Source organism: Budorcas taxicolor, chromosome 25 (genome assembly GCF_023091745.1).
Source record: "Budorcas taxicolor isolate Tak-1 chromosome 25, Takin1.1, whole genome shotgun sequence".
NCBI classification, from domain to species: Eukaryota; Metazoa; Chordata; class Mammalia; order Artiodactyla; family Bovidae; genus Budorcas; species Budorcas taxicolor.
Genome location: NC_068934.1, coordinates 27809557 through 27836496, shown reverse-complemented (window position 1 = coordinate 27836496; position 26940 = coordinate 27809557). Strand labels below are relative to the sequence as shown.

At 38.3% G+C, this 26940-nt stretch overlaps 3 protein-coding genes across 3 annotated transcripts; all 3 read right to left on the bottom strand.

Annotated features, from left to right (window-relative positions):
• Nucleotides 1-4812: 4812 nt before the first annotated feature.
• Nucleotides 4813-5736, bottom strand: LOC128069259 (putative olfactory receptor 8G3). Its single transcript, XM_052662560.1, has one exon. It carries the CDS (start codon nt 5734-5736, stop codon nt 4813-4815), a length of 924 nt encoding a protein of 307 aa, XP_052518520.1.
• A 9984-nt stretch (nt 5737-15720) lies between these two features.
• On the bottom strand, nt 15721-18297 carry LOC128069226 (putative olfactory receptor 8G2). The gene is made up of 2 exons (XM_052662522.1): nt 18275-18297; nt 15721-16672 (listed from the first exon to the last, which is right to left on the bottom strand). The coding sequence occupies exons 1-2, from the start codon at nt 18295-18297 to the stop codon at nt 15721-15723; spliced, it is 975 nt and encodes a 324-aa protein (XP_052518482.1).
• Nucleotides 18298-25364: 7067 nt separating this feature from the next.
• Nucleotides 25365-26327, bottom strand: LOC128068673 (olfactory receptor 8G1-like). Its single transcript, XM_052661826.1, is given in 1 exon segment — nt 25365-26327. A coding segment is annotated over 1 exon segment (936 nt). The 5' UTR covers nt 26301-26327.
• Nucleotides 26328-26940: the final 613 nt, after the last annotated feature.

Here is a 26940-nt window from a genome sequence, read left to right as displayed (position 1 = left end):
CCTGGGAGCAGTGCACTAAGAATAGTTTAGGCAATTTGAGCTTCATGGTTGAAGTACTGGCAGTCAGATAATTACCCATATTTCCAAAATATAATAATGGCTTTTGAAGACAAACACTAAGGGTCATTTATGATGTGTTTTAAAAAATAATCATGTGTTTTGCATATGTTCTCCATAGAATTCAAAGACAGTGGGGTTATGAATTAGTAGAATATATGCAAAATACAAGTAGAAATTTTAGTAAACATTAGTCAACAGTTACATTAAATAGTTGGTGTATTTTTATAAAGACAAATCTGTTACATTAACTAGCAACAGTTACATTAACTAGTTAGTGTATTATTTTTTTAAGACCGATGTGTTTTTAGTTTAACTTTATGAAGAAGTTTTAGTTCAGTTCAGCCACTCAGTCATGTCTGACTCTTTGTGACCCCATGGACTGCAGCACGCTGGGATTCCCTGTCCATCACTAGCTCCTGGAGCTTACTCAAACTCAAAATGATATAGAATAATGCACTTTAGAATGACTGAAATAGCTGAAGACATTTTTTAGCAAAGCAAAACTGCACATGGCACATACAGTCATCTCAATGTTAAATGTATTGACTTATTTTAGAGGTATGTCTTTGTATGTCTTAAGAGATTAAAGTAACATTAACTGCTTGAAACTGTAGGGAGAATATTAGGTTTCATAACAAAGGCTTAACATTCCAATCATCAGACAGACCATGATCTTATAGCCAAAATGTTTCTGGTTGTTCTGAGTGTCAACTGCATAGCAAATATTGTTTAAAGATAAAAGCACCTGGTTGAATTCAATTACGTTTAGCATTTATTCCAGTTCCCAAATTTCATGATTTCATAATTCTTATTGGTTATGATACTAAGTTACACAGTAGTGAATAGAAAATTTAATTCAACATCATACTTGCTGTTTGACCTGGGGATAATCTCTTCTACTCTTCAACTCTCTGAAAAACAAAAACTTAAATATCTGCTTTGTTTGAAAACTTAGTTAAATGTTGCTTACTTGTTGCTTTTTTTCTGATGATCGAATGGTTGTTGGCAATTTGATCTCTGGTTCCTCTGCCTGTTCTAAATGCAGCTTGAACATCTGGAAGTTCACAGTTCAGGTTCTGTTGAAGCCTGGCTTGGAGAAATTTTTAGCATCACTTTGCTAGCATGAGATTAGTGCAATTGTGTGGTAGTTCAAGCATTGTTTGCATTGCCTTTCTTTGGGACTGGAATGAAAACTGACCATTTCCAGTCCAGTGGCGAGTGCTGAGTTTTCCAAATTTGCTACCATATTGATTGCAGCACTTTCACAGCATCATCTTTTAGGACTTGAAATAGCTCAACTGGAATTCCGTTACATTCACTAGCTTTCACTAGCTTTCTTCGTAGTGATGCTTCCTAAGGCCCACTTGATTTCACATTCCAGGATGTCTGGCTCTATGTGAGTGATAACACCTTTGTGGTTATCTGGGTCAGGAAGATCTTTTTTGTATAGTTCTTCTGTGTATTCTTGGCACCTCTTCTTAATATATTCTGCTTCTGTTAGGTTCATACCATCTTTGCTTTTCATTGTGCCCATCTTTGTATAAAATATTCCCTTGGTATCTCTAACTTTCTTGAAGAGATCTCCAGTCTTTCCCATTCTATAGTTTTCCTCTATTTCTTTGCACTGATCACTGAGGAAGGCTTTCTATCTCTCCTTGCTATTCTTTGGAACTCTGCATTCAAATGGGTATGTGTTTCCTTTTTTCCTTTGCCTTTTGCTTCTCTTCTTTCCTCAGCTATTTGTAAGGCCTTCTCAGACAACCATTTTGCCTTTTTCATTTCTTTTTCTTGGGGATGGCCTTGATCACTGCCTCCTGTACAATGTCACGAACCTCTGTCCATAGTTCTTCAGGCACTCTGTCTATCAGACCTAATCCCTTGAATCTATTTGCTACTTCCACTGTATAATCATAAGGGATTTGATATAGGTCATACCTCAATGGTCTAGTGGTTTTCTCTACTTTCTTTACGTCAGAATTTGGCAATAAGCAGTTCAAAATCTGAGCCACAGTCAGCTCTGGGTCTTTGTTTTTCTGAGTGTATAGTGCTTCTCTATCTTTGGCTGCAAAGACTACAATCAATCTGATGTCAGCATTGACCATCTGGTGATGTCCACATGTAGAGTCATCTCTTGTGTTGTTGGAAGAGGGTGTTTGCTATGACCAGTGTGTTCTCTTGGCAAAGCTCTATTAGGCTTTGCCCTGCTTCATTCTGAACTCCAAGGCCACATTTGCCTGCTTTATTGACTATGCCAGAGACTTTGACTGTGTGGATCACAATAAACTGTGGAAAATCCTTAAAGAAATGGGAATACTAGACCACCTCACCTGCCTCCTGAGAAATCTGTATGCAGGTCAAGAAGCAAAATTAGAACTAAACTTGGAACAACGGACTGGTTCTAAATTGGGAAAGGAGTACGTCAAGTCTGTATATTGTCACCCTGCTTATTTAACTTCTATGCAGAGTACATCATGAGAAATGCTGGGCTGGACAAAGCACAAACTGGAATCAAGATTGTCAGGAGAAATATCAATAACCTCAAATATGCAGATGACACCACCCTTATGGCAGAAAGTGAAGAGAAACTAAAAAGCCTCTTGATGAAAGTGAAAAAGGAGAGTGAAAAAGTTGGCTTAAAGCTCAACATTCAGAAAACGAAGATCATGGCATCTGGTCCCATCACTTCATGGGAAATAGATAGGGAAACAGTAGAAACAGTGTCAGACTTTATTTTTCTGGGCTCCAAGATCACTGCAGATGGTGACTGTAGCCAGGAAATTAAAAGACGCTTACTCCTTGGAAGGAAAGTTATGACCAACCTAGAAAGCATGTTAAAAAGCAGAGACATTACTTTACCAATAAAGGTCCATCTAGTCAAGGCTATGGTTATTCCAGTAGTCATGTATGGATATGAGAGTTGGACTGTGAAGAAAGGTGAGCGCCGAAGAATTGATGCTTTTGAACTGTGGTGTTGGAGAACACTCTTGAGAATCCCTTGGACTGCAAGGAGATCCAACCAGTCCATCCTAAATGAGATCAGTCCTGGGTGTTCATTGGAAGGACTGATGCTGAAGCTGAAACTCCAGTACTTTGGCCACCTCATGCGAAGAGGACTCATTGGAAAAGACCCTGATGCTGGGAGGGATTGGGGGCAGGAGGAGAAGGGGTGACAGAGGATGAGATGGTTGCATGGCATCACCGACTCAATGGACATGAATTTGGGTAATCTCAGGAAGTTGGTGATGGACAGGGAGGCCTGGAGTGCTGTGATTCATGGGGTCTCAAAGTGTTGGACACGACTGTGCGACTGAACTGAACTGAACTGAGGTCTGTTGTTCTGTCCTCAAGTGGTGTCCTACTCTTTGTGACCCCATGAACTGTAGCACAACAGGCTTCCCTGTCCTGCACTATCTCCTGGAGTTTGCTCAAACAAATGTCCATTGAGTCAGTGATACTATCTAACCATCTCATCCTCTGCCGCTCCCTTCTCCTCCTGCCCTCAGTCTTTCCCCACATCAGGGTCTTTTCCAGTGAGTTAGCTCTTCACATCAGGTGGCCAAAGTATTGAAGTTTGAGCTTTAGCATCAGTCCTTCCAATGAATATTCAGGGTTGATTTCTTTTGGGATTGACTATTTTGATCTTTGTTGTCCAATGGACTCTCAAGAGTATTCTCCAGCATCACAATTTGAGAAAAAATATTTTTCAGCACTCAGCCTTCTTGATGGTCCAACTCTCACATCCATACATGACTAATGGAAAAAAACTTTACTTTGGCTATGTTGACCTTTGTTGGCAAAGTGATGTCTTTGCTTTTTAATATGCTGTCTAGGTTTCTCATGGCGTTTTTTCCTAGGAGATAACGTCTTAATTTTGTAGCTGCAGTCACTGTCCAAAGGGATTGTAGAGCCCAAGCAAATAAAATCTATCACTGTTTCCTCTTATTCCCCACCTATTTTCCATGTAGTGGTGGCACCAGATGCCAAGATCTTAGTTTTTTGAATGTTGAGTTTAGAAAGTATTTTACCACCCAATGAGATTTAAACTAGAACATAAGAATTAAAAAATCACAGTTACTGATGTTATGAAATTTGGAACTTCATATTAAGGAGGCCTAATATCTATCATAATGAAACAAAATATGAAAATAAAATTGGAATAAAATGAGAGAGACATACTGTGGCCACCTGATGTGAAGAGCCAACTCATTGGAAAATACCATGATGCTGGGAGAGATTGAAGGCAGGAAAAGAAGGAGAAAACAGAGGATGAGATGGTAGGATTGCATCACCGATTCAATGGACATGTGTTTGAGCAAAGTCCAGGAGATAGAGAAGGACAGAGAAGCCTCAGATGCTGAGTTCATGTGGTAATAAACAGTCGGACTTGACTGAGTGACTGAGCAACAACAGAGAGAAATGGAAATTTGAATGGGTCTCCTAACGGATTCAGAATAGAGAGCAGAATAGAGAATAGTTGCAACATCTTGGAATTTTTATTAATTTCAAATAATTTTCTCTATTACTTATTAGTTCTGACCTAATCTCCAAAGAATCCACCTCTCAGAGTCTGATTAATATATTTTGTTGTAAAACAAGTTAGTGAGATCTATTATGAAAGGATCAATTAAGGTTAGAGGTTTCTCTATTAAATATATTGTAGATATATTGTAGATAATTAAGAATTGGGGAATTCCTTGGCAGTCCAAATAACTGACATGCCATCATAATATCGACTCTGTTCATATATGTTTTTCACAGTTTAAAATTTTTTTTCAGGGCAAATTTGACATCCCCATTCCGTAGGCTATAGATCAGGGGGTTTAGCATGGGCACAATGATGGTATAAAACACAGAGGACACTTTCCCTTGGTCCATGGAGCTGACTGATGATGGCTGTAGGTACATGAATGCAGCAGATCCATAGAAAATAGCAACAGCAGCGATGTGAGAACTGCAGGTGCTGAAGGCTTTGGACCTGCCTTCCATGGAGTGGATTTGGAGGATGCTGGAAATGATGAAGATGTAGGAAGCAAGAATAACTAGAGCAGGAGTCAAAATGTTAAATGCACTCAAGAATATAACCAATAATTCATTGACATAGATGCTGGAACAGGATACCTCCAAGAGTGGAAAGAGATCACAGAAATAATGGTTAACGATATTGGTCTTGCAGAAAAAGAGTCTCAACATAAATCCTGTATGGATTGTGGATCCAGTGATGCCCAAAATATAAACTGCCACTGTGAGGAAGAAGCAGATGTGATAAGACATGGTGATGTTGTAAAGCAAGGGGTTGCAGATGGCAACATAGCGGTCATATGCCATTGCAGCCAACATGTGACTTTCTGCAATAGCAAAAATGATGAAGAAATAAAGTTGAGTCATGCATTCAGGATAGGAGATAATATTCTTCTCTGTCACAAAGTTCATCAGCATTTTGGGGGTAATGACAGTCGACTGACAGAGATCAATAAAGGACAAGTTGGTGAGGAAATAGTACATGGGGGTGTGCAGGTGAGAACTGAGCCCAGTCAGTGTGATCATGCCCAGGTTCCCCACCACCGTGACCACATAGATTCCTAGGAAGAGGAAGAAAAGGGGCAGTTGGAGTTGTGGCTGTTCTGTGAGCCCAGCGAGGATAAACTCAGTCACTGAGGAGTGATTTCCAGGGTCCATTTTCTTCTCAGTTCCTTCTATATTTAAAGAGAAAATGAGAATATTTTATGCCTGTGTGGGCACGTGTGTGAGTGTCTGTGTGCACGTGTGTACATCTGAGTGGGTGTTGGGGAGAGTAATTCTGGGTAAGTCATTGTTCAGTCTCTCATCAAAGAAGGCTCATAATGCAGTGATCTCCTGAGTCTCTCCTGCTTGCTTCTCTGAGATAATGATGTTAGCTGAACCAGAGAAAAAAATAAAATTAAAATTAATTATTTTATAATTAAGATATTTCATAACATTTTAAGAGAAAATACCAATTTCTAGATTTTTAAAATCAGAGTGAATATTACTATTGCTACTTATGAGGACTTTTTCTTTCTTTCCATATTCTTTATGTATGTGTTAATACTCATGTAAAATGGCATAGTATTTTTTATATAAATTTACTTATTTTAATTGGAGGTTAATTACTTTACAATATTGTATTGGTTTTGCCATACATCAACATGAATCCACCACAGGTATACATGTGTTCCCCATCCTGAGCCCCCCTCCCTCCTCCCTCCCCATACCAGTGATCCCTCTGGGTCGTCCCAGTGCACCAGTCCCAAGCATCCAGTATCATGCATCAAACCTGGACTGGTGATTCGTTTCATATATGATATTATACATGTTTCAATGCCATTCTCCCATATCATCCCACCCTCTCCCTCTCCCACAGAGTCCAAAAGACTATTCTGTACATCTGTGTCTCTTTTGCTGTCTCGCATACAGGGTTATCATTACCCTCTTTCTAAATTCCACATATATGTGTTAGTATACTGTATTGATGTTTTTCTTTCTGGCTTACTTCACTCTGTATAATCAGCTCCAGTTTCATCCACCTCATTAGAACTGATTCAAATGTATTCTTTTTAATGGCTGAGTAATACTCCATTGTGTATATGTAACTCGAAATAGAACTGCCGTATGACCCAGGAATCCCACTGCTGGGCATACACACAGAGGAAACAAGAATTGAAAGAGACACATGTACCCCAATGTTCATTGCAGCACTGTTTATAATAGCCAGGACATGGAAGCAACCTAGATGTCCATCAGCAGATGAATGGATAAGAAAGCTGTGGTACATATATGCAATGGAGTATTACTCAGCCATTAAAATGGCATAGTATTTTTATTTCACCCAGAATATGTGAGTAGTGTGTGCTTTCTCTAGCAAATTAACATATAATTCATAAATATGAAAAGTTTATTAATTTCAGATATTTTCTGTACTAGAATCATAACTCAAAATATCTGCAGGACTGGGCAACTATCTGTATCATTTCACCTGAGATCTACTTCTTTAATGTCCCAACATCCTTCCCCCTGAACTATGACCCCAGGGAGCAGAAACATAACTGCATGGCAGACATCATCCTTATACCTCAATAGGTTTTCCAGACTCAAGAACCTTCTTCCTTTATTCTAATTTTGATAATTGGGAGTCAGAATATATGACCTCAATATAGGGGTCATCACTGTGACCAGGGGATCAGTGTACAAAGTTTAGTTCATCACTGTGACCAGGGGATCAGTGTACAAAGTTTAGTTCATGGAATTTGCACTTCATGGTTGATGGAAAAGATGAGAAAACTATAATCACACTCCCCCAACCCCTGCTTAATATGAGAAGCATTTTTGAACACAAATACTAGGTCTTGTTTATTCTGGTCTTTTTTATTAATATAATCCTGTATTTTGCAGATGCTCTCTATGGAACTCAAGGATGATAGAGATGTGGGTTAGTAGAGCACATGCAAAATACAATTAGAAATTTTAATTTAAACTCAGTATTTATCAACTGTGGGATGTGTTCTTTGTTTAAAGACCAACTCACTTTTAGTTTACATTTGTATAGATAATGAGTAGATTCTAGAAAATGGAAATTCAAAATCTTACTTAAAACTCAAGCAATAGTTGGATTAATGTGTTCATTCAAGATGCAATACTTTATGTGATAGAGAAAAACTGGAAAACTAGTAAACTAGTAAAATGATCTAAACTCTGCCATATTAGAATGGTTAGAATAACTAAGAATGTATTTCTAGCAAAATTAAAACCTGTGTGACACCTGACAGCTATAGTTCAACATGTTGGTTTGTTTAAGAGTTATTGGGCTCATTTTATGTGTCACCAATAGAATGAAGTAAAAATCACTGCTTAAAACTATTGGAGAAATATTTGGTTTCACAACAAAACAAACACTCCAACTATCAAAATACCCAGATCTTTCAGGCAAAATGTTGATTTCATCTTAAATAACTAGTTACTTAGCAGGAATTATTAATAACAGTAAGCATCTCATGCTTGGATTAAATAATTTTTAACATCTCAGTTTCACTGTTTCATGATTTTATAATTCTTAAAAAATCTGCCTGCAATGCAGGAGACAGAGAAGGAATCAAACCAGGAATCACAGGTTTGATCAAACCAGGAATCAAACCAGGAATCACGGATTTGATCCCTGTGTCAGGAAGATCCCCCGGAGGAGGAAATGGCAACCCACTCCAGTATTATTGCCTGGAGAATCCCATGGACAGAGGAGTCTGGTGGGCTATAGTCTATGAGGTCACAGAGAGTTGGACATGACTTAGTGACTAAACACACACACACAAGCCCTGGTAGCAAGTTAGAATTAGTGGATTGAAGTCGCTGAACTCCATACTTACCACAAGACCTTGAGATAATCAGATCTGCTCTCCAACTCTGAAAAAAGCAAAAATCTGTTTCATGTGAAAATTAAGTAAAATGATTCTCACAAGGAGCTTGGCCCACTCCCTGGCTCTTGGTAAGAAAATGTCAAAGTTATTTTACTGTTAAACTATTCAGCTTCTCCCTATAATATGCTTTATTTGACCAGCATTTTTATTCTTTAATCATGGCCAGAATGTTAAGTTTTCTTATCCTTAGAACATCTTCTTGTTGCTCCTTTCTACATTAATACATATAGTAATATAGAGATTTGAAATATTTTACTGAATATTAACTTCTTAAATTATGAATATTTTCCATGGTCTCCAAATAAGGCCAAGCCAAATTATTTGTCATTCCTAGATTCAGATCATCTGACAAGAAAAATTTTCTTTTTGATGTTCCAACAGGTATCACAAGTTTTAATTATTTTACAAAAGAACATAATAGGCTTTCATTTTTGACTCATCAAATTCCTTTAGCTCGTCTCACTCTATGCCCTTTATCTTATAAAATGCATTTGATTTTGAAGACCCATTAGTTAAGGACTTTACCAGTGGAAGCCCCAGTTAATAAGAAAATTTTCTATGTGCCCATGAATATATTTTTATATTATATTTAGTACATAAATAAATCTGCATCAATTATTATGGCTTATTTATTGATTTTTCTTCAGCACTAGAGTGTTTTGTTTACTCAATACAATGTTTGGCATGGTGCCTTACGTACAGCAAGCATCAATAAACATGAGCCTTTAATAAAAATCATTTGAAAGATGCTTAGCTACATGTTAATATAGACTCCACATAAGTGAACAAAATTCTCACACTATCTCTGTCAAAGTGAGTAAAGAAGGAAGTGTTGGTCACAATTTTACTCAACTAGGGACAGTAGAGTGTCCTTGCTTGGAGGCAGGCTTTGCTCATTTACTGTTGTTTAGTCACTCTGTCATGTCTGATTCTTTGCAAGGACTATAGCATGGACTGTACAGTCCCTAGACTGTAGCATGCTAGGCTTCCCTGGCCTTCGCCATCTCCCAGAGTTGCACAAACTCATGTCCAGTGATGCCATTCAATCATCTCATCCTCTCCTTATTCGTAAGGTAGTATGACTATTAGAGTGAGGACAGACAGATATTTAAAAAAGAAAGAAAGAAAGAAAAACTTACTGCATTTGTAATTGCACTTGGAGGCAGCCACAGAGGGCTTCCCAGGTGGTGCTAGTGGTAAAGAACCTGCCTGCCCATGCAAGTAGATGTAAGAGATGCAGATTCTATCCCTGGGTTGGGAAGACCCCCTAGAGGAGGGCACGCCCACCCACTCCAGTATTCTTGTCTGGAGGATCCCATGGGCAGAGGAGCCTGGTGGGCTATAGTCCACGGGGTCACAAAAAGTTGGACACAACTGAAGTGATTTAGCACAGAGCCACAGCTGAAGTTCTAAAATCATAAAAGTCAGGGCTGGGATTCAGACACACAGTCCTTGTTCCCTGAAATTTCAGAGTTATGTGTTTCTCCCCAGTTTCTCCGAAGGGGGGGGCGGATATCTGATGTTGCTGGTGGATAGCTCTGAATACTAACCTTGCAGGGCTGTTAGATGTTGAAGCGTCATAGCCTAATAGCCTCCATGATAATGATAGGTCCTGACTTCTGATGAAAGTAACGGCTCTCGGTAAAGACTGGTTGATATGAATGATAATTTTATACTCTGCATATTGATTCTTAGAGTCTAATTAGAAAAAATGAGAGTGAACTCCCATTAGGTTCATATCCCATAAGTATCAACTCTTGGGAAAAGAATCAATTAGAGTTTTGCTTTTCCCCCTTTGGTTCTCATGTGTTTAATAGTGTCATGTAGCTGTGATTCAGTGCTCTTGTTGGATTCTGTATTGTAAACAAGGATGTGACAGACAGAGTTTGTTAGAGCTCCAGTGAATTTCATGTCCACTTATGGATAAAGTAATTTCCCACTAGGTGAAAATGAGAAAATCGAGGGAAACAAACTTTATAGGTAAGATGTGAAAGCTTTTTTTTTTTTTTCTTTTTCATGTAAAATACTAATTGTGCTTAAATATTGTGATATACTCAGGAAACAAACATACTTGTATTATTTTAGTATCCGTGAGGAACTGGAAGTGTACCTGATAATAGAGTGATCAGAAATGCATGGAGAATTAGAAAGGTGTATAAGACTAAAAAAGGAGAATGGAGTCAAGATGTCATTTCAGGGTGGAAAAGCAGCATGCCAAGGTCATAGGGATGAACCTAGCAATGTTGAGATCTTACAGAACTACCTAGAACAACTTAAGAGCTTTGTAGTAGATACTAACAGTTGTGAAAATAGTAGTATTTTTTATTTATGCCCTATATATTTTATTTTAACCAATTTCATATTGCCATCCTCCTCAGATGCACTGTTAAATTCAAATGTTGACTCTAGATGGAACAACATACAGTTGTTTAGGACTAAATGTAAATATTGAAAGAGTGTAGGAGATTGCTGGTTATTCCTAATTTTCATTCTCCCATTTTTCCTCAACAATAAATGCCCTGAATCTTATTTGGGTGCATGGCTATCTAGACACCTTGGTATTTTCTTTAAAAAAAAATTGTTTATTTTAATTGGAGGCTAATTGCTTTACAATATTGTGGTGGGTTTTGCCAAACATCGACATGAACCAGCCATGGGCACACATGTGTTCCCCATCCTGAACCCTCCCTCCCACCTCTCTCCCCATCCGATCCCTCTGGGTCATCCCAGTGCACCAGCCCTGAGCACCCTGTCTCATGCATTGAACCTGGACTGGTGATCTATTTCACATATGGTAATATACATGTTTCAATGCTATTCTCTCAAAACATCCCACCCTTGCTTTATCCCACAGAGTCCAAAAGACTGTTTTTTATATCTGTGTCTCTTCTGTCTCGCATACAGGGTTATTGTTACCATCTTTCTAAATTCCATATATATGCGTTTGTATACTGTATTGGTGTTTTCCTCTCTGACTTACTTCACTCTGTATAATAAGTATTTTCTTAGCCTCTCTTCCAGCTGAGTTTGATTGCCTGGCCAAATTTCACCAAAGGGAAATAGGAGGAGGTAAGGTCTGTCGCTTCAAGTGGTGATCTTCAAGTTAGGAGACATTTCTTTTCCTTCCACATCTTTTCTTCTGATGGCTGAGGGATGAAGATGCAAGATCTGTCTGGAGCTATTGTCTGAGACCGAGAGATGGATGGAAGCTAGATGTTGTAGCAGATCAAAATTTAAAAGAAGTTTATGTTCTGCAGTGAACCACTGAACCAGTCCTGAAGGTCTTTAAGGCATGTGTGTGTGGGGCTGTGTGTGACATACAGTTAAACCTAATTGCAGCTAAGTTTAATTGCAATTAATTTTGAAAATAAAAATAAATGCAAACTAAAGATCCTGAAGCATGCTAATTGTACATCAGGAACAGTTTTTTTTTCTTTTTTTCTTTTTTTTTAAGAAATTAATATGGTGTTGAATCCAATTTAATGAATGTAAATTCTGTATGGAACATTATTCAAGTCCATCAGAATGCCTACTTTAGAATGCATTTACTCAAGTCATGCTCTTTTCAATTACTAAAACATTTGAAAACATCTCCTGCCATAATAATGTTTAGCAAATCTTATGTATTCATTAAAATTGTTTTCATTTGTAGTAGATCTCCAAGTCCTTGATTTCTGTTTTTTGTGTTTTGGAAATATTCTGATATCTATTCTAATATGTTAATACTACATCTTCCACGAGTTCTCAGATTGAGATCCATAACCCTGCAGATCCATAGAAAATTCCTAAGGAAGCTTTAAATTTTTACCTAGCTTAGTACTTCTAAAGTTTGTGTGTGTTAGGACTTCCCTGGTGACTCAGACAGCAAAGAATCTCCTGCAAAGCAGGAAACCCAGGTTCAGTCCCTGGGTCAGGAACATCCCTTGGAGAAGGAAATGGCAACCCACTCCAGCATTCTTGCCTGGAGAATTCCATGGACAGAAGACCTGGTGGGCTACAGTCTATGGGGTCACAAAGAGTTGGACACGACCGAGCGACTAACACACACACATTTACATTTTAAATTTTGTAACACTTTTTAAAAGTTTTAAATATTTACAAATGCTTGAAAACACAAAAAATTTCATAGTCATTTTCATATATCAAACATCAGTGTAAGAAATTTACTAGCTGTTTTTTGATTAATGTGTAGTGTACTAAAATAGAAATACATATGGGTGCTCTGGTTCAAAGAAATAACGTACAGAATTCACATTCTCCCATGGATACAATGAATTTAGAGCTACATAGAAAATAATTTCCTGTGGGGTGGTTTTTGAGGAGAGGAGGACTAGTTGATCAATTCTTACACATTGGGCAAACAAGGAAAGGCCACACTGAAGTGGATATGAGAGGCTGAGACACAATCTTGTCGTAAATCACAGCTCGCTGCAACAAACCACAGTCAGCATAACTCAGGACCCTGAGCTGCTTCTTGAGGAGCTAACAGCTTGAACCCCACATCTGGCACCACAACTGTTAAGACCTGAACCAAATAGAGAAGTCCACAAAACATTTAGCAGGAAAGTCAGCAGGGTTTGTGATCATGAGACCCACAATGCTATAGGGAGACGAGAAACAGTTCTTAAAGAAAAACTTCATTTTTTTTTTTTTTTGGTCTCCTGGGCCTTCATTGTTGCCTGCAGGTTCAGTAGTTGTGCTGCACAGGTTTCTCTAGTTACAGCATTTGGGCTTTGTTGCCCTATGGCATGGAGAAGGCAATGGCACCCCACTTCAGTACTCCTGCCTGGAAAATCCCATGGACAGAGGAGCCTGGTAGGCTGCAGTCCATGGGGTTGCTAAGAGTCGGACACAACTGAACAACTTCACTTTCACTTTTCACTTTCAGGCATTAGAGAAGGAAATGGCACCCCACTCCAATGTTCATGCCTGGGGAATCCCAGGGACGGGGGAGCCTGGTTAGCTGGCATATATGGGGTCGCACAGGGTCGGACATGACTGAAGCGACTTAGCAGCAGCAGCAGGAGCCCTACGGCATGTGGGAATCTTAGTTCCCTGAGTAGGGATTGAATCCATGTCCCCTGCATTGGAAGGCAGATCCTGAACCACTGGACCACCAGGGACATCCCTGAGAAACCATTTTTAAAACTCACATTCAGGTAGACTGACCCACCCCAGAGCTCACCTCAAGGCAACTCCCTTTTAGAAAAGCACCTGGGCTTTTTGTGAAAGAGGATTTTTTGCTTATTTTTTGCTTATTTTTAAGCATAGGCAAGAAGAATAGGCATCTAAGGAGACACACATTGAGAGCTTATTGAAATACTTTCTGGGATACAGGCAACAGGGCAGCAGGTCTGCACTCTCCCTGTCCCTAACTCCAGCTTCCAGTTATCTCCTGGCAGGGAGATCATAGTCTTGTCTGGAACCCTGACTTTTGTGGCTGCGGCTCAGAGGACTGCTCATTGGAAGGACTGAGGTTGAAGCTGAAACTCCAATACTCTGGCCGCCTGATGCAAAGAGCCGACTCATTGGAAAAAACCCTGATGCTGGGATTAAGGGCAGGAGGAGAATGGGACAACAGAGGATGAAATGGTTGGATGGCATCAGTGACTCAATGAACATGAGTTTGTGCTGCAGTTCATGGAGTTGCAAAGAGTCAGACATGTCTTAGCAACTGAATAAAAACAGCTTAGTGGACACTGCTAGGTCACCTGGCTGTGGTCATCAACCAGGCTTGTACAGTTGAATCTCAGGATTAAACTGATAGAGAAAGAGCTCAGAAATGGGAAGAATTTAACCAAGTCTTTAATAAATAATTTTACAACTATAAAAAATTACTAAGAGATCATAAGAGCCATTGTTTTAATTCTATCAGTGCATCTGTACTTGTTATATCAGATAAGATAGCACACTAGCCAAAGAACATCAGTCTGGCAAATAAGATGATTTGAATTGGGAAAAGATAGAAAACACTGAGTATTTAAGATATCATGCAAATTCATACATACAAGATGTTAAATGAAATACAATAAAACAACATAAGAGAAAAGATATTTCAAAGATACAACTGACATGAAATGGTGATTATTTATAAGTTATAGGGGGAAAGAGCATGAACTATATGACAGTGATACAGCTTAGCTGGGATGTTGGCTTTCATGAGCATCTGCTTTCATAAATAGCTATTTCTTGTCTAAAGATAAGACAATATTGTTGAGGCTGTTTTATAAAATTATTGCCACATATTGCTTTATTATATCAAGTATAACAATTCAATCTCTGCTCAGTTGCTCAGTCGTGTCCAACTCTTTGGAGGACTGTAATCTGCCAGACTCCTCTCTCCATGGAATTTTTCAAGCAAGAATACTGGAGTGGGTTGACATTTCCTACTCCAGGGGATCTTCCCTGACCAGGGATCAAAACTTCATATTTTGTGTCTCCTGCATTGGCAGGCATATTTTTTACCAATAGCATCACCTGGAAAGCCCCAAGTCTCTGAGACTCAAATGACTCTTTTTCTTTTGTTTTGATGAAGTCAGGTTTGAATGTTTTTCATTATTTTCATGATATCAGAAGAAATAAATAGGAAAAAAGTATGAAAGAGATCCGGAGGAAAGAAACTCAGTCTTATAGGGAACTGAGGTTGCTTTATGTATAGAAGAAAATTCCTATGGAGGCTTTAGATCTGCCCACAATTACCTGGGGCCAAAATATAACCGAGTAAAATCATGGATTCTGGAGCCAAACTCCCCACATCCTATCATTTGTTACGTTTGGGACCATGACATTTACTCACGGTCCCAAACTAAATGCCTTTCAATTTCATTTCCCTCCTAAGAGAAATAATACTACGATGTGCTTATATAATACTGTGAATATAAAATAAAGTTATTCACTTAAATGCCAGACATTGTGTTTTATACAAAATTATATAGATTACTATGATTGACGTCAAAATCTTCATCTTCTTCCTCAATACTTTTCTTCTGGTTTGGATTATCACTAAAAATAAAACTAAGACCACTTTATCTTCTGGAGTTTTTTACTTTATTCATAATCATAGCCTATGACTTTACATATAAATATTACAATATAGGCTCAAGAAGTGGCCTGGATAAAATCTTGGAGATGTGTTATATAGGCAAGTATGATTGCTTTTTTCATATCCAATAAGCTTAATACATAATATATCTTAGTGAATCAAATGACTGATATGACATCATTATATTGTTTCTATTCATATACACTTTCCACTCTCTACAATTTTTTTCAGGGCGAATTTGACATCCCTATTTCGTAGACTATAGATCAGAGGGTTTAGCACGGGCACGATGATAGTATAAAACACAGAGGACACTTTCCCTTGGTCCATGGAGCTCACAGATGAAGGCTGCAGGTACATGAATGCTGCAGATCCATAGAAAACAGCAACAGCTGAGATGTGGGAACTGCAGGTGCTGAAGGCTTTGGACCTGCCCTCAGTGGAACGAATATGTAGGATGCTGGAGATGATGAAGATATATGAAGCGAGAATAGCTAAGGCAGGGGTCAAAATGTTAAATGCACTCAAGAATATAACCAATAATTCATTGACATAGATGCTGGAGCAGGATAGCTCCAAAAGTGGAAAGAGATCACAGAAATAATGGTTAACCACCTTGTTTTTGCAGAAAAGGAGTCTCAACAAAAATCCTGTGTGGATTGTGGATCCAATGATTCCTAAAATATAAACTCCCATTGTGAGGAAGAAGCAGATGTGATAAGACATGGTGATGTTGTAAAACAAGGGATTGCAGATGGCAACATAGCGATCATATGCCATTACAGCCAACATGTGACACTCTGCAATAGCAAAAATGAGGAAGAAATAGAGCTGTGTCATACATTCAGGGTAGGAAATGATGTTCTTCTCTGTCACAAAGTTCATCAGCATTTTGGGGGTAATGACAGTGGAATGACAGAGATCGATAAAGGACAAATTGATGAGGAAATAGTACATGGGGGTGTGCAGATGAGAACTGAGCCCAATCAGTGTGATCATGCCCAGGTTCCCCACCACCGTGACCACATAGATTCCTAGGAAGAGGAAGAAAAGGGGCAGTTGGAGTTGTGGCTGTTCTGTGAGCCCAACAAGGATAAACTCAGTCACTGAGGAGTGATTTCCAGGGTCCATCATCCTCTCCAAGGTTCTAAGTTTAAAAATGAGAAAATGAGTGTACATGTGTGAGAAGACGTGGTCATGTGAGTGTATTTAACGAGGGGGAGGGACAGATTCTGTGGAGCTCATTATTTGATCCCTCATCAGATGACATACATAAAGCAGAAATCTCTTGTGTCTCTCCTGCTACTTGGGGACAAACGATGATTCTGGTTGAACCAGAGAAGGAAATATAAACTTCACAACCCTTAGAATTCAAACACTGCCTCACTTTAGAAGAGAAAACACCCATCTATATATTTTTAAAATCAGTCAGAATGAACATTGCTCTTTTTATTTCTGAGGACCTTTTCTTTCTTCCCATATACTATATTTATAAGTTATTCTGCTATGGCTAAGTCCCTTCAGTCATGTCCGACTCCATGGGACCCCATAGATGGCAGCCCACCAGGCTCCCCCGTCCCTGGGATTCTCCAGGCAAGAACACTGGAGTGGGGTGCCATTTCCTTCTCCAATGCATGAAAGTAAAAAATGAAAATGAAGTCGCTCAGTCATGTCAGACTCTTCGTGACCCCATAGACTGTAGCCTACCAGGCTCCTCTGTTGATGAGATTTTCCAGGCAAGAGTACTGGAGTGGGTTGCCATTGCCTTCTCCATATGTATATGTTATTCATAATCAACAGTTAGAACTGGACATGGAACAACAGACTGGTTCCAAATAGGAAAAGGAGTACATCAAGGCTGTATATTGTCACCCTGCTTATTGAACTTATATACAGAGTACATCATGAGAAACGCTGGGCTGCAAGAAACACAAGCTGGAATCAAGACTGCCAGGAGAAATATAAATAACCTCAGATATGCGGATGACACCACCCTTATGGAAGAAAGTGAAGAGGAGCTAAAAAGCCTCTTGATGAAAGTAAAAGAGGAGAGTGAAAAAGTTGGCTTAAAGCTCAACATTCAGAAAAAGAAGATCATGGCATCTGGTCCCATCACTTCATGGGAAATAGATGGGGAAACAGTGGAAACAGTGTTAGACTTTATTTCTTTGGGCTCCAAAATCACTGCAGATGGTGACTGCAGCCATGAAATTAAAAGACGCTTACTCCTTGGAAGAAAAGTTATGACCAACCTAGATAGCATATTCAAAAGCAGGGACATTACTTTGCTGACTAAGGTCTGTCTAGTAAAGGCTATGGTTTTTCCTGTGGTCATGTATGGATGTGAGACTTGGACTGTGAAGAAGGCTGAGCGCCAAAGAATTGATGCGTTTGAACTGTGGTGTTGGAGAAGACTCTTGAGGTTCCCTTGGACTGCAAGGAGATGCAACCAGTCCATTCTGAAGGAGATCAACCCTGGGATTTCTTTGGAAGGAATGATGCTAAAGCTGAAGCTCCAGTACTTTGGCCATCTCATGCGAAGAGTTGACTCATTGGAAAAGACTCTGATGCTGGGAGGGATTGGGGGCAGGAGGAGAAGGGGATGACCCAGGATGAGACAGCTGGATGGCATCACGGACTCGATGGACGTGAGTCTGAGTGAACTCCGGGAGTTGGTGATGGACAGGGAGGCCTTGCGTGCTGCGATTCATGGGGTCCCAAAGAGTCGGACACGACTGAGCGACTGAACTGAACTGAACTGAACTGAATCATATAAATTAGCATAGGATTTTTATCTCACTTGAAATAAATAATAATGGTGTATACTTTCTATAATAAACAGAAGATTCACTCCCCATGTGATTTTGTGTTTGTTACATCTACTCTCCAACACTCTTATAAACAAAAACACCAATATCCATTTTATGTGAAAATTAAGTTAAAAGATTCTCACACGGAGTTTAGTGCTGTTACTTGCTCTTTGTAAGCAAATGTCATTTTTTAACCTATTGAGTTTGTCTCTGTTATATCTTTCATTTGACCAATATTTTCATTTCTAAATGATGACCACAGTTTTAAATTTTCTTTTCCTTAGCACATCTTCTTATTGCTCCTTTCTATATACATTAACATATACAGTAAAAATAGAGATTTTAGTTATTTTATTTGCTATTAGCTTTCTAAATTATTAATATTATGTATCAATTAACAGTATTTTCCATGGTCTCTAAATAAATTCAAGTCAATTTGTTTGTTATTTAAACATGTATATCATCTGACGATAAACTTTTTTTTAAGGTCACAATAGCTGTCACATGATTTAATTATCTAACAAAGAAACATGGTTCACTGTCACTTTTGACACATTAGATTCCTTCAGTTTTTTTCTCTTTATCCCCTTTATCCTGGAACTAACAGTCAACATCCTTAAGTTGAGGACTTAAATGGTGGAAGCCCCAGTTAATAAAACCATTTTCTATGTGCCCAGAAATACATTTTTTAATCTGATAAAGAATTAACTTACCAATGCAGGAGACATGAGTTCGATCACTGAGTTGGGAAGATCCCCAGGAGAAGGAAATGGCAACCCACTTCAGTATTCTTTCCTGGGAAATCCCAAGGACAGAGGAGCCTGGAGGGCTATAGCCCATTGAATTACAGAGTCGGACACAACTGAGTGACTAGGCAACAACACATTACATTTAATGCATACAAATCTGTATTAATTATTGAGAGTTATTTACTGGTTATTCTGTACTAGATAATATTTGGCACCATGACTTACATAGAGAAAGTATCCACAAATATGCTATTTTAATAAAATTATTGAAAGAAGTTTAGTGAGAGGTTAACATAGACTCCCTGGAGAAAGAAATGGCAACCCACTCTAGTATTCTTGCCTGGAGAAACCCATGGACAGAGGAGTCTGGCAGGCTACAGTCCATGGGATCACAAGAGTCAGACATGACTAAGTGACGAAACCACCACCACCACCACATAAGTGAACAAGGTTCTTGCAATGCCTGAGCTGAAGTGACTAAATAAAGAAATGTTGGCCATAATTTTATCCAGCAGGGACAGGTAGATGATAAGGGAAACTTTGCTGCTTTGGGAGTGTGACTATTAGACTAAGGACAGATAGAAACAGGAAGATCACTACCTACATCTGTTAGTGCCCTGGGAGAGTGCTGTGGTAAAAGACCTAAAATTTTTAAATTCAAGACTGGGATAGATCCTCCCCAGGCCTTCCCTGGTGGTTCAGTTGGTAAAGAATCCACCTGCAATGCAGGAGACTAAGATTCATTTCCTGGCTGGGGAAGGCCTTCCAGAGAAGGGAAATGGCAGCCCACTCCAGTATTCTTGCATGGAAAATCCCATGGACAAAGGAAGCTGGCATGCTGCTGTCCATCAGTTACAAAAAGTTGGACATGACAGCGACTAACCAGCACCACCCCCTCCCTAAAACTTTAGAGCTATGGGTTTCTCCCCCAACTCTGAAGGTAAAAATGATTCTGATGATGGTGGCGGATAGCTCTGAGTACTAACCTTTCAGGATTTCTTGGTGTTGAGGGTCATAATCTAAAAGTCTCTGTTTTTGTGATTTTGCATCACTGGTCCTGACCTCTGGTGAAGCTGATGATCCTTAGCAAAGATGGTTGATATTAATGGTGATTTTATATTCTCAGTATTGATGCCAAGAGTCTAATGTGGAATAAATAATGATTCTTACTTCCCTTTGGAACCTTATCCCACAAGTATCAACTCTTGGGAAAATTAGACAATTAGAATTTCTCTCTTTTCTCCATTGCATCTCAAGTGTTTAATCTGGTCACATGGATGTGGTTCATTGCTCTTGTTATATTATACACTGTAAGCAAGGATGTGATAGAGTTTTTAGAGCTCCAGTGAATTTCATGTCAAGTTAATTGAAAGTTCAAAATTTCAGGAAATTACAAAGACATACACTAAAGGAGTTTTCTAAAGTGATTTTCCACAAGGGGAATAATAGATAATCAGAGAGCAACATTTACCTGTAAGCTTTACAAGTTTCTTTTTTCATTTTCTCTATTAACTGTATTTATCTATCATGATACACCCATTAAAAAAAATGCTTTTAGCATTTTAACTTGGGGACTGAATGAAAACATCTGTTAGATAGTGCCATAATCCCATGAGTTCTAACAAGTCTAACAAGAAAAAATAATGACTTATTTTCCTCTAATATTATAAGAAGTATGTTGAGAAACAATATAGAGACACATGTGTTATCAAGATTATTTTAATTCTACATAAATTCTGAATTGTATTTGTTAGGAAATAAAAATTGTATTTAATGTCTTTATTCAAAATATGTGTTAAATGTTATATCATTTTGAGGAAAAATTTACTATGAAATGTGTTGATAAAGTTTGCTTTTTTCAGCTTTGAGATATAATTGACATATAACATTGTATAAGCTTACTAAATACAATTGATTTGATACAATTTAATGTTGCAAATTGGTTTCCACTATGGTTTTAGCTAACAACTCCATCATGTCATATAGTTACCATTTCCTTTTTATGGTAAAAATATTTAAGATTTACTCTACTAGAAACATATAAAATGGACTTCCCTGGTGATCCAGTGGTTAAGACTCTGCACTTCCACTTCAAGGGGCTCAGGTTCAACCCCTAGTTAGGGAACTAAGGTCCCACATGCCATGTGGCCAAAAAAATTTAAAAAGAAGAATTAAATGAAAAAATAAACATACAATACAATATTATTAACTGTAGTCATTATTTTGTATATTAGATCCCCAGAGCTATTTATCTTACAGCTGTAAGTTTGTGCTCTTTGACCTGCATCTCCTTATACCCCAATTGACCATCTGGTAAAAACCATTCTACTTTCGGTTTCTATGAGATCAGATTTGTCAGATTCCACATATAAGTGATATTATACAATATTTGTCTTTCTTTTACTTATTTCACTTAACCTAATGTCTCTAGGTCATTCCATGTTGTTCCAAATGACAGAATAATATTCCATCGTGTGTATATCCCACATACCTTAGGTTCTTTCTGTATATTGGCTAATCAAAGTTTGAAAGGCTTTAGATTACTGTTGGGTATCAGATTTTAATCAGATTTTAAGGTATTGTTGCAAATTTCTGTGAAAAAAGGGTAGCATAAACATAGGATAGAACAATCCATAAACACATAGGAAAATGTTGCTCATCAATAATTATCAAACCTAGCACAATAAATATGGTACGATGTAACACAAAAAATTGTTCTCAACTTTCTGATAACTTTTATAGAATACCCACAAGCATTCTTTAATGATAAGCAGTACCATAAAAGACATCATTATTGCAGTATGTGTGAGGAACAAGAAATGTGCTTGATAATAGTGTGAAGTGGTCAGAAATACATGGAGAATTAAAACTTGCATTTGTTCTTGAAAGGTGTTTATAACTGAAAGGTGTGAAAAGCTGGAAAATGAGAATGGATTCACGAAGCTATGTCAGGACTGGAAAGCAGCAAGAATGAAGTGACAGGAATAAACCACATTGCTAAGATATTATAGGAACTATTCCACCCAGCAGGGCAAACAGTTTTCTGGCAGATTCTAATAGCTATGAAATATTAATATATTTTGCATGTTATGCATATCATTTTAATCACAGTTCACATTATTATTCTTTTAGATACAAAGTCAAATTCAAATGTTAACTCTAGGGAGAACAACACACAGCTGTCCGGGATGAAATACAAATACTCAAAAGAGTGGAAGACAGTTAGTTATTCCTAATTTTCTCTTTTTTCCTCAATAATAAATGCCTTGATTTTTTGGGGGGTGGGCAGGTGGCTACAAAGATACCATGGTATTTCTTAGCCCCTCTTACAGCCACCTTGGACTATATGACTGGGTCACACCAAAGGGAAATAGGAGGAGGTGAGGTCTGTCACTTCCAGGCAGTTGTCTTCAAGTTGGGGGACATTCTCTCTCCTTCCTTGTCTTTGGTTCTGATGGCTGAGGGTTACAGATGAAGGATGAATCTGGAACTATTGTCTGAGACCAAAAGATAGATGGAAACTAGATGTTGTAGCAGAGCAACAATCGATAAGCAGCTTATGTCCCCACTGAGCCACTGAACCTGTCCTGAGTCACCTGTAGGTTTAGGTACCAGAGTATGCGTGTACTTCTGTGTGTGTGATGAACAGTTATACCTAACTGTGACTAAAACAGAAAATATAAAGTAATTTTCTGAAATCCACTCCTGTGACATCCTTGAAAATGCTAATTGTATGTGAGGAACTGGACATTTTTTAGAAATTAATATATGCTTGTGTGAGAATTAATGAAAGACAAACTCTGTATGAGAGCTTAATCCAAGCTTATCATAGTGCCTAGTGTTAGAATATATTTTTGTATCATGTTCTTTTCCATTATTAAAACATTGTGCCCATCTGTACTGGTATCTAAAAAAATCCTATGTATTTGTTAACTTTTGTCTCATTTGTAGTAGTTCTTCAAATCCTTTACCTCTCATTTTTGTGGTAAAGTTTCATTTCCACTTGGAATCTGTCTGCAATCTACTCCAATATTTTAATCGCATATCTTCTACCAGTTCTCATATCACTAGAGTCAGTGCAGACATGTTTTATTTTTCTTTAATCTTTTGATAGCTTTAATGCACAAATAGAGCTTCCGAGGTGGCAGTAATGGTAAAGAATCTGCCTGCCAATGCAGGAGATGTACGAGACACAGGTTTGATCCCTGAGTTGGAAAGATCCCCTGGAGGAGGAAATGGCAACCCACTCCAGTATTCTTGCCTGGAGAATCCCATGGACAGAGTTCACAGAGACTGTAGCCTAATGGTCTACAGTCCATGGGGTCACAGAGAGTCAGACACGACTGAGCATTGAGCAGCAGAAATACACAAATGCATGCTCAGAAACAAACAAAAATTCTCAGAAATATTCCTTCCTATCTTTCAGCCATCCATGTGAAAAAAAATGTATTCAATGTTGTTTGTTGAATGCATAGAGTAATAAAATAATTATTACACACATAAGCCTTATAAAACATATCCTAGCAATAAAAATGGAGATTGGTTTATAATATATAACATTCATATTAGTTGCACATAAACATAGACATATATACATACACATATGTACACATATGGATAGATATATATGTATACAGAGAGTTTTTATAGGATCAAAGAGTGGAGTATGAACTTGAGGAATGATTGGTATATAGAAAGTCAAGAGGGAATTTTCCTCTAATTCTCAAAGAGAGGAATAAGCTTGCCTTGCACATTATGAATTTAGGTTTTATGAGGTAAGATAAATGGTGCTATCTCACAGAAGTGTTACTGTTACATGTCTGAAGGCAAGCTGACCTCAAAGAAAACACTACCTTAGAATTTTTAGATGGGACTCATGATGTTTAAAACACAGTTTGAAAAGAAAAGTGAAAGTGTTAGTCACTCAGTCATGCCTGAGTCTTTGTGACTCCAAGGACTGTAGCCCACTTTGCTTCTCTGTCCATGGACTTTTCCAGGCAAGAACACTAGAGTGGGTTGCCATTTCCACCTCCAGGGGATCTTCCAGGCCCAAGGACTGAATCCGTGTCTCCTGCACTGGAAGGCAGACTCTTCACCGTCTGAGCCACCAGGGATTTTTACCAAGTATAACAGCTCATGCTGAGTCAAAGGGGTAAAGAGGGTATTTATTGTTTACATATACCTTTTTCCTCTTCAAAATAACTTAGTTTCTTTTCTATCAGATAATTTGGGGATAAGATGGGTACTTACCATTAAACAGAAAATAATTTTTCAATTTTAAATGCCTATGTGAATGAATGATCCATATGGTTATAATAATAAAAGAATATCACTTCTAAATCTAAGATTCTATAATGTGAATGGCAACAAAAGGATATAATTTTTAGAGACAAGAGAAAATCAGTACAACATTATCAGGGAAACGCAGGTGGTAGAATTATCTCAGAAATGTGGAGTAAGGAAAGCTGCACAAAGATATAAGTCAAAATACACATAATTCTTCAGGGCCATTTATAGCTGTCAATCTCTTCCACAATAGTGTGGACCATATGTGTGTCCTGTGACATAGAAATTATGTCTTATCACCCATCATATGCCCTTGTACTTCCTAATACATTTTGTGCACAAACTAAGAATTAAAGATTGAGTTTTATAGATTGTAAATGGTTAAACATTGTTTACTTTAGAGATCTCACTTTTGGAGATATTTGCCGTATTAGTAAATAGCACCAGGGATACAAGATATTGAGAAAGTCAAAAGATATATATCAGATGGATTTATTCCTTGAATTAAGATAAATAAATTTTGGAATTTCCCTGGCAGTCCAGTGATTAGGACTCAGCACTTTCACTGCAGTAGACCTGAGTTTAGTTCTTGGTCAGGGGAACTAAGATCCTGCAAGTCACACATTGCATCCAAAAAATAAAAGTTTAAACTTAAAAAAATAATTTTTAAAAGATGAATAAATCTTGACTAAAGAAGTTCCATATTCCATGCATATAATAATCCACACGAAGGCCTTCGTATATTGTTTTAACGTTTAGAGGTAATACAGAATTTTATGGACATGTGGACGCTGGCACATCCTCAAATGATGCTGTTCTCCATATGATAACACTATGAGTCCAGTCCTTTCCCTGCCACTTCCCCCCAAATAATCAAGTCTTAATAGTAGCAATGATCTCATTAATTGTGGACATACATTCCTGTGTCTGGACTATTTCCTTACCAAACTTTCTCAGGAAATCGTAAATTTCTTCCAAGGCAAAATACTCTTTTTCATAGGGAACTTATTCTTTCAAGGATTTTATTAAAGGCAATTTAGACATAGTTATTCTTCAGGCTATAGATCAGAGGATTCAGCATGGGCACAATAATGGTATAAAACACAGAAGACACTTTCCCTTGTTCCATGGAGCTGACTGATGATGGCTGCAGGTGCATGAATGCTGCAGATCCATAGAAAATAGTGACAGCTGAGATGTGGGAGCTGCATGTGCTGAAGGCTTTAGACCTGCCCTCCGTGGAACGAATGTGGAGGATGCTGGAGATGATGAAGATGTAGGAGCTGAAGATGGTCAGGATTCGAGTGAGGATATTAAATGCACTGAAACACAAAACTACCACCTCTTTTATCTAAGTACTGGAGCAGGAGAGCTCCAGTAGAGGAAAAAGATCACGGAGATAATGGTTGATCACATTAGCCTTGCAGAAAAGCACTCTTAGCATGCAGCCTGTGTGAGCTGTGGCACCAGTCAAGCCCATGATATAAATCCCAACTACCATGCAAGAACAGAGCTGATAAGACATGGTGACATTGTAAAGCAAGGGGTTACAGATGGCAGCATAGCGATCATATGCCATTACAGCCAACATATGACATTCTGATATAACAAAAAGAAGGAAGAAGAAGAGTTGAGTCATACATGCTGGGTAGGAGATAGTATTCTTCTCTGTCACAAAGCTCACCAGCATTTTGGGGGTAATGACAGTGGACTGACCGAGGTCAATGAAGGACAAGCTACAGAGGAAATAGTACATGGGGGTGTGCAGGTGAGAACTGAGCCCAGTCAGTGTGATCATGCCCAGGTTCCCCACCACCGTGACCACATAGATTCCTAGGAAGAGGAGGAAAAGGGGCAGCTGGAGTCGTGGCTGTTCTGTGAGCCCAGCAAGGATGAACTCAGTCACTGAGGAGTGATTTCCTGCTGCCATTTTCCTCTGGGAATTTATGGAAGAAATGAAGAATTGAAGTGGATATTTATAGTCTTATAACACAATGATGTGTAATATAAAAACCAGACTTTTCAAGCAGATAGCTCCAGTTCTCTGTCTGTTCCTTATCTACGTTAGTGGTCAAAGTGCATCTCAGTAACATAGAAGATGTAAATATTAATAAGTATAAGATAGAATGTTCCTTTGTTTGTTCAATGTTATCAAACCAAAGAATTCTCCCAATGGGTCTCAGTATTGCCCAGTGCCTAGAGAGCAAAAGAAATTTTCTGTTAACTTTATTATAAGAACTTTCCATGATTTGTTTTCATTCCTCTCAACTCTTCTACAGAGCAAATACTAGTATGCCTACTTTACATGCTGGATAACTAATATAGTGGTTGGATATTTTCTCACAGTTAGGCATGTAAGAAGTACATGGTCAAGCATACAAAAAAAGCCTTTCTGTCTCACTTTCCATCTCCTCTTTTAGCTACTCATATCTGCCCTTCTATCTCTTTGTCATATCAGAGCAACCATTCACAGTAATTATAGTAAGTGGAAAAATTAATATAAAGTACTGACTAAGCTAAGTCACTACAGTTGTGTCCGACTCTGTGCAACCCCACAGATGGCAGGCCAC

Coding starts and splice junctions, on each gene's coding strand:
- LOC128069259 (XM_052662560.1), bottom strand. CDS start 5,736: ATGGACCCTGGAAATCACTCCTCAGTGACTGAGTTTATCCTCGCTGGG.
- LOC128069226 (XM_052662522.1), bottom strand. CDS start 18,297: ATGATTCAGTTCAGTTCAGTTCA. Junction 16,673..18,274: donor ATTCAGTTCAGTTCAGTTCA/GTTCAGTCGCTC, acceptor TTTTAAACTTAG/AACCTTGGAGAGGATGATGG.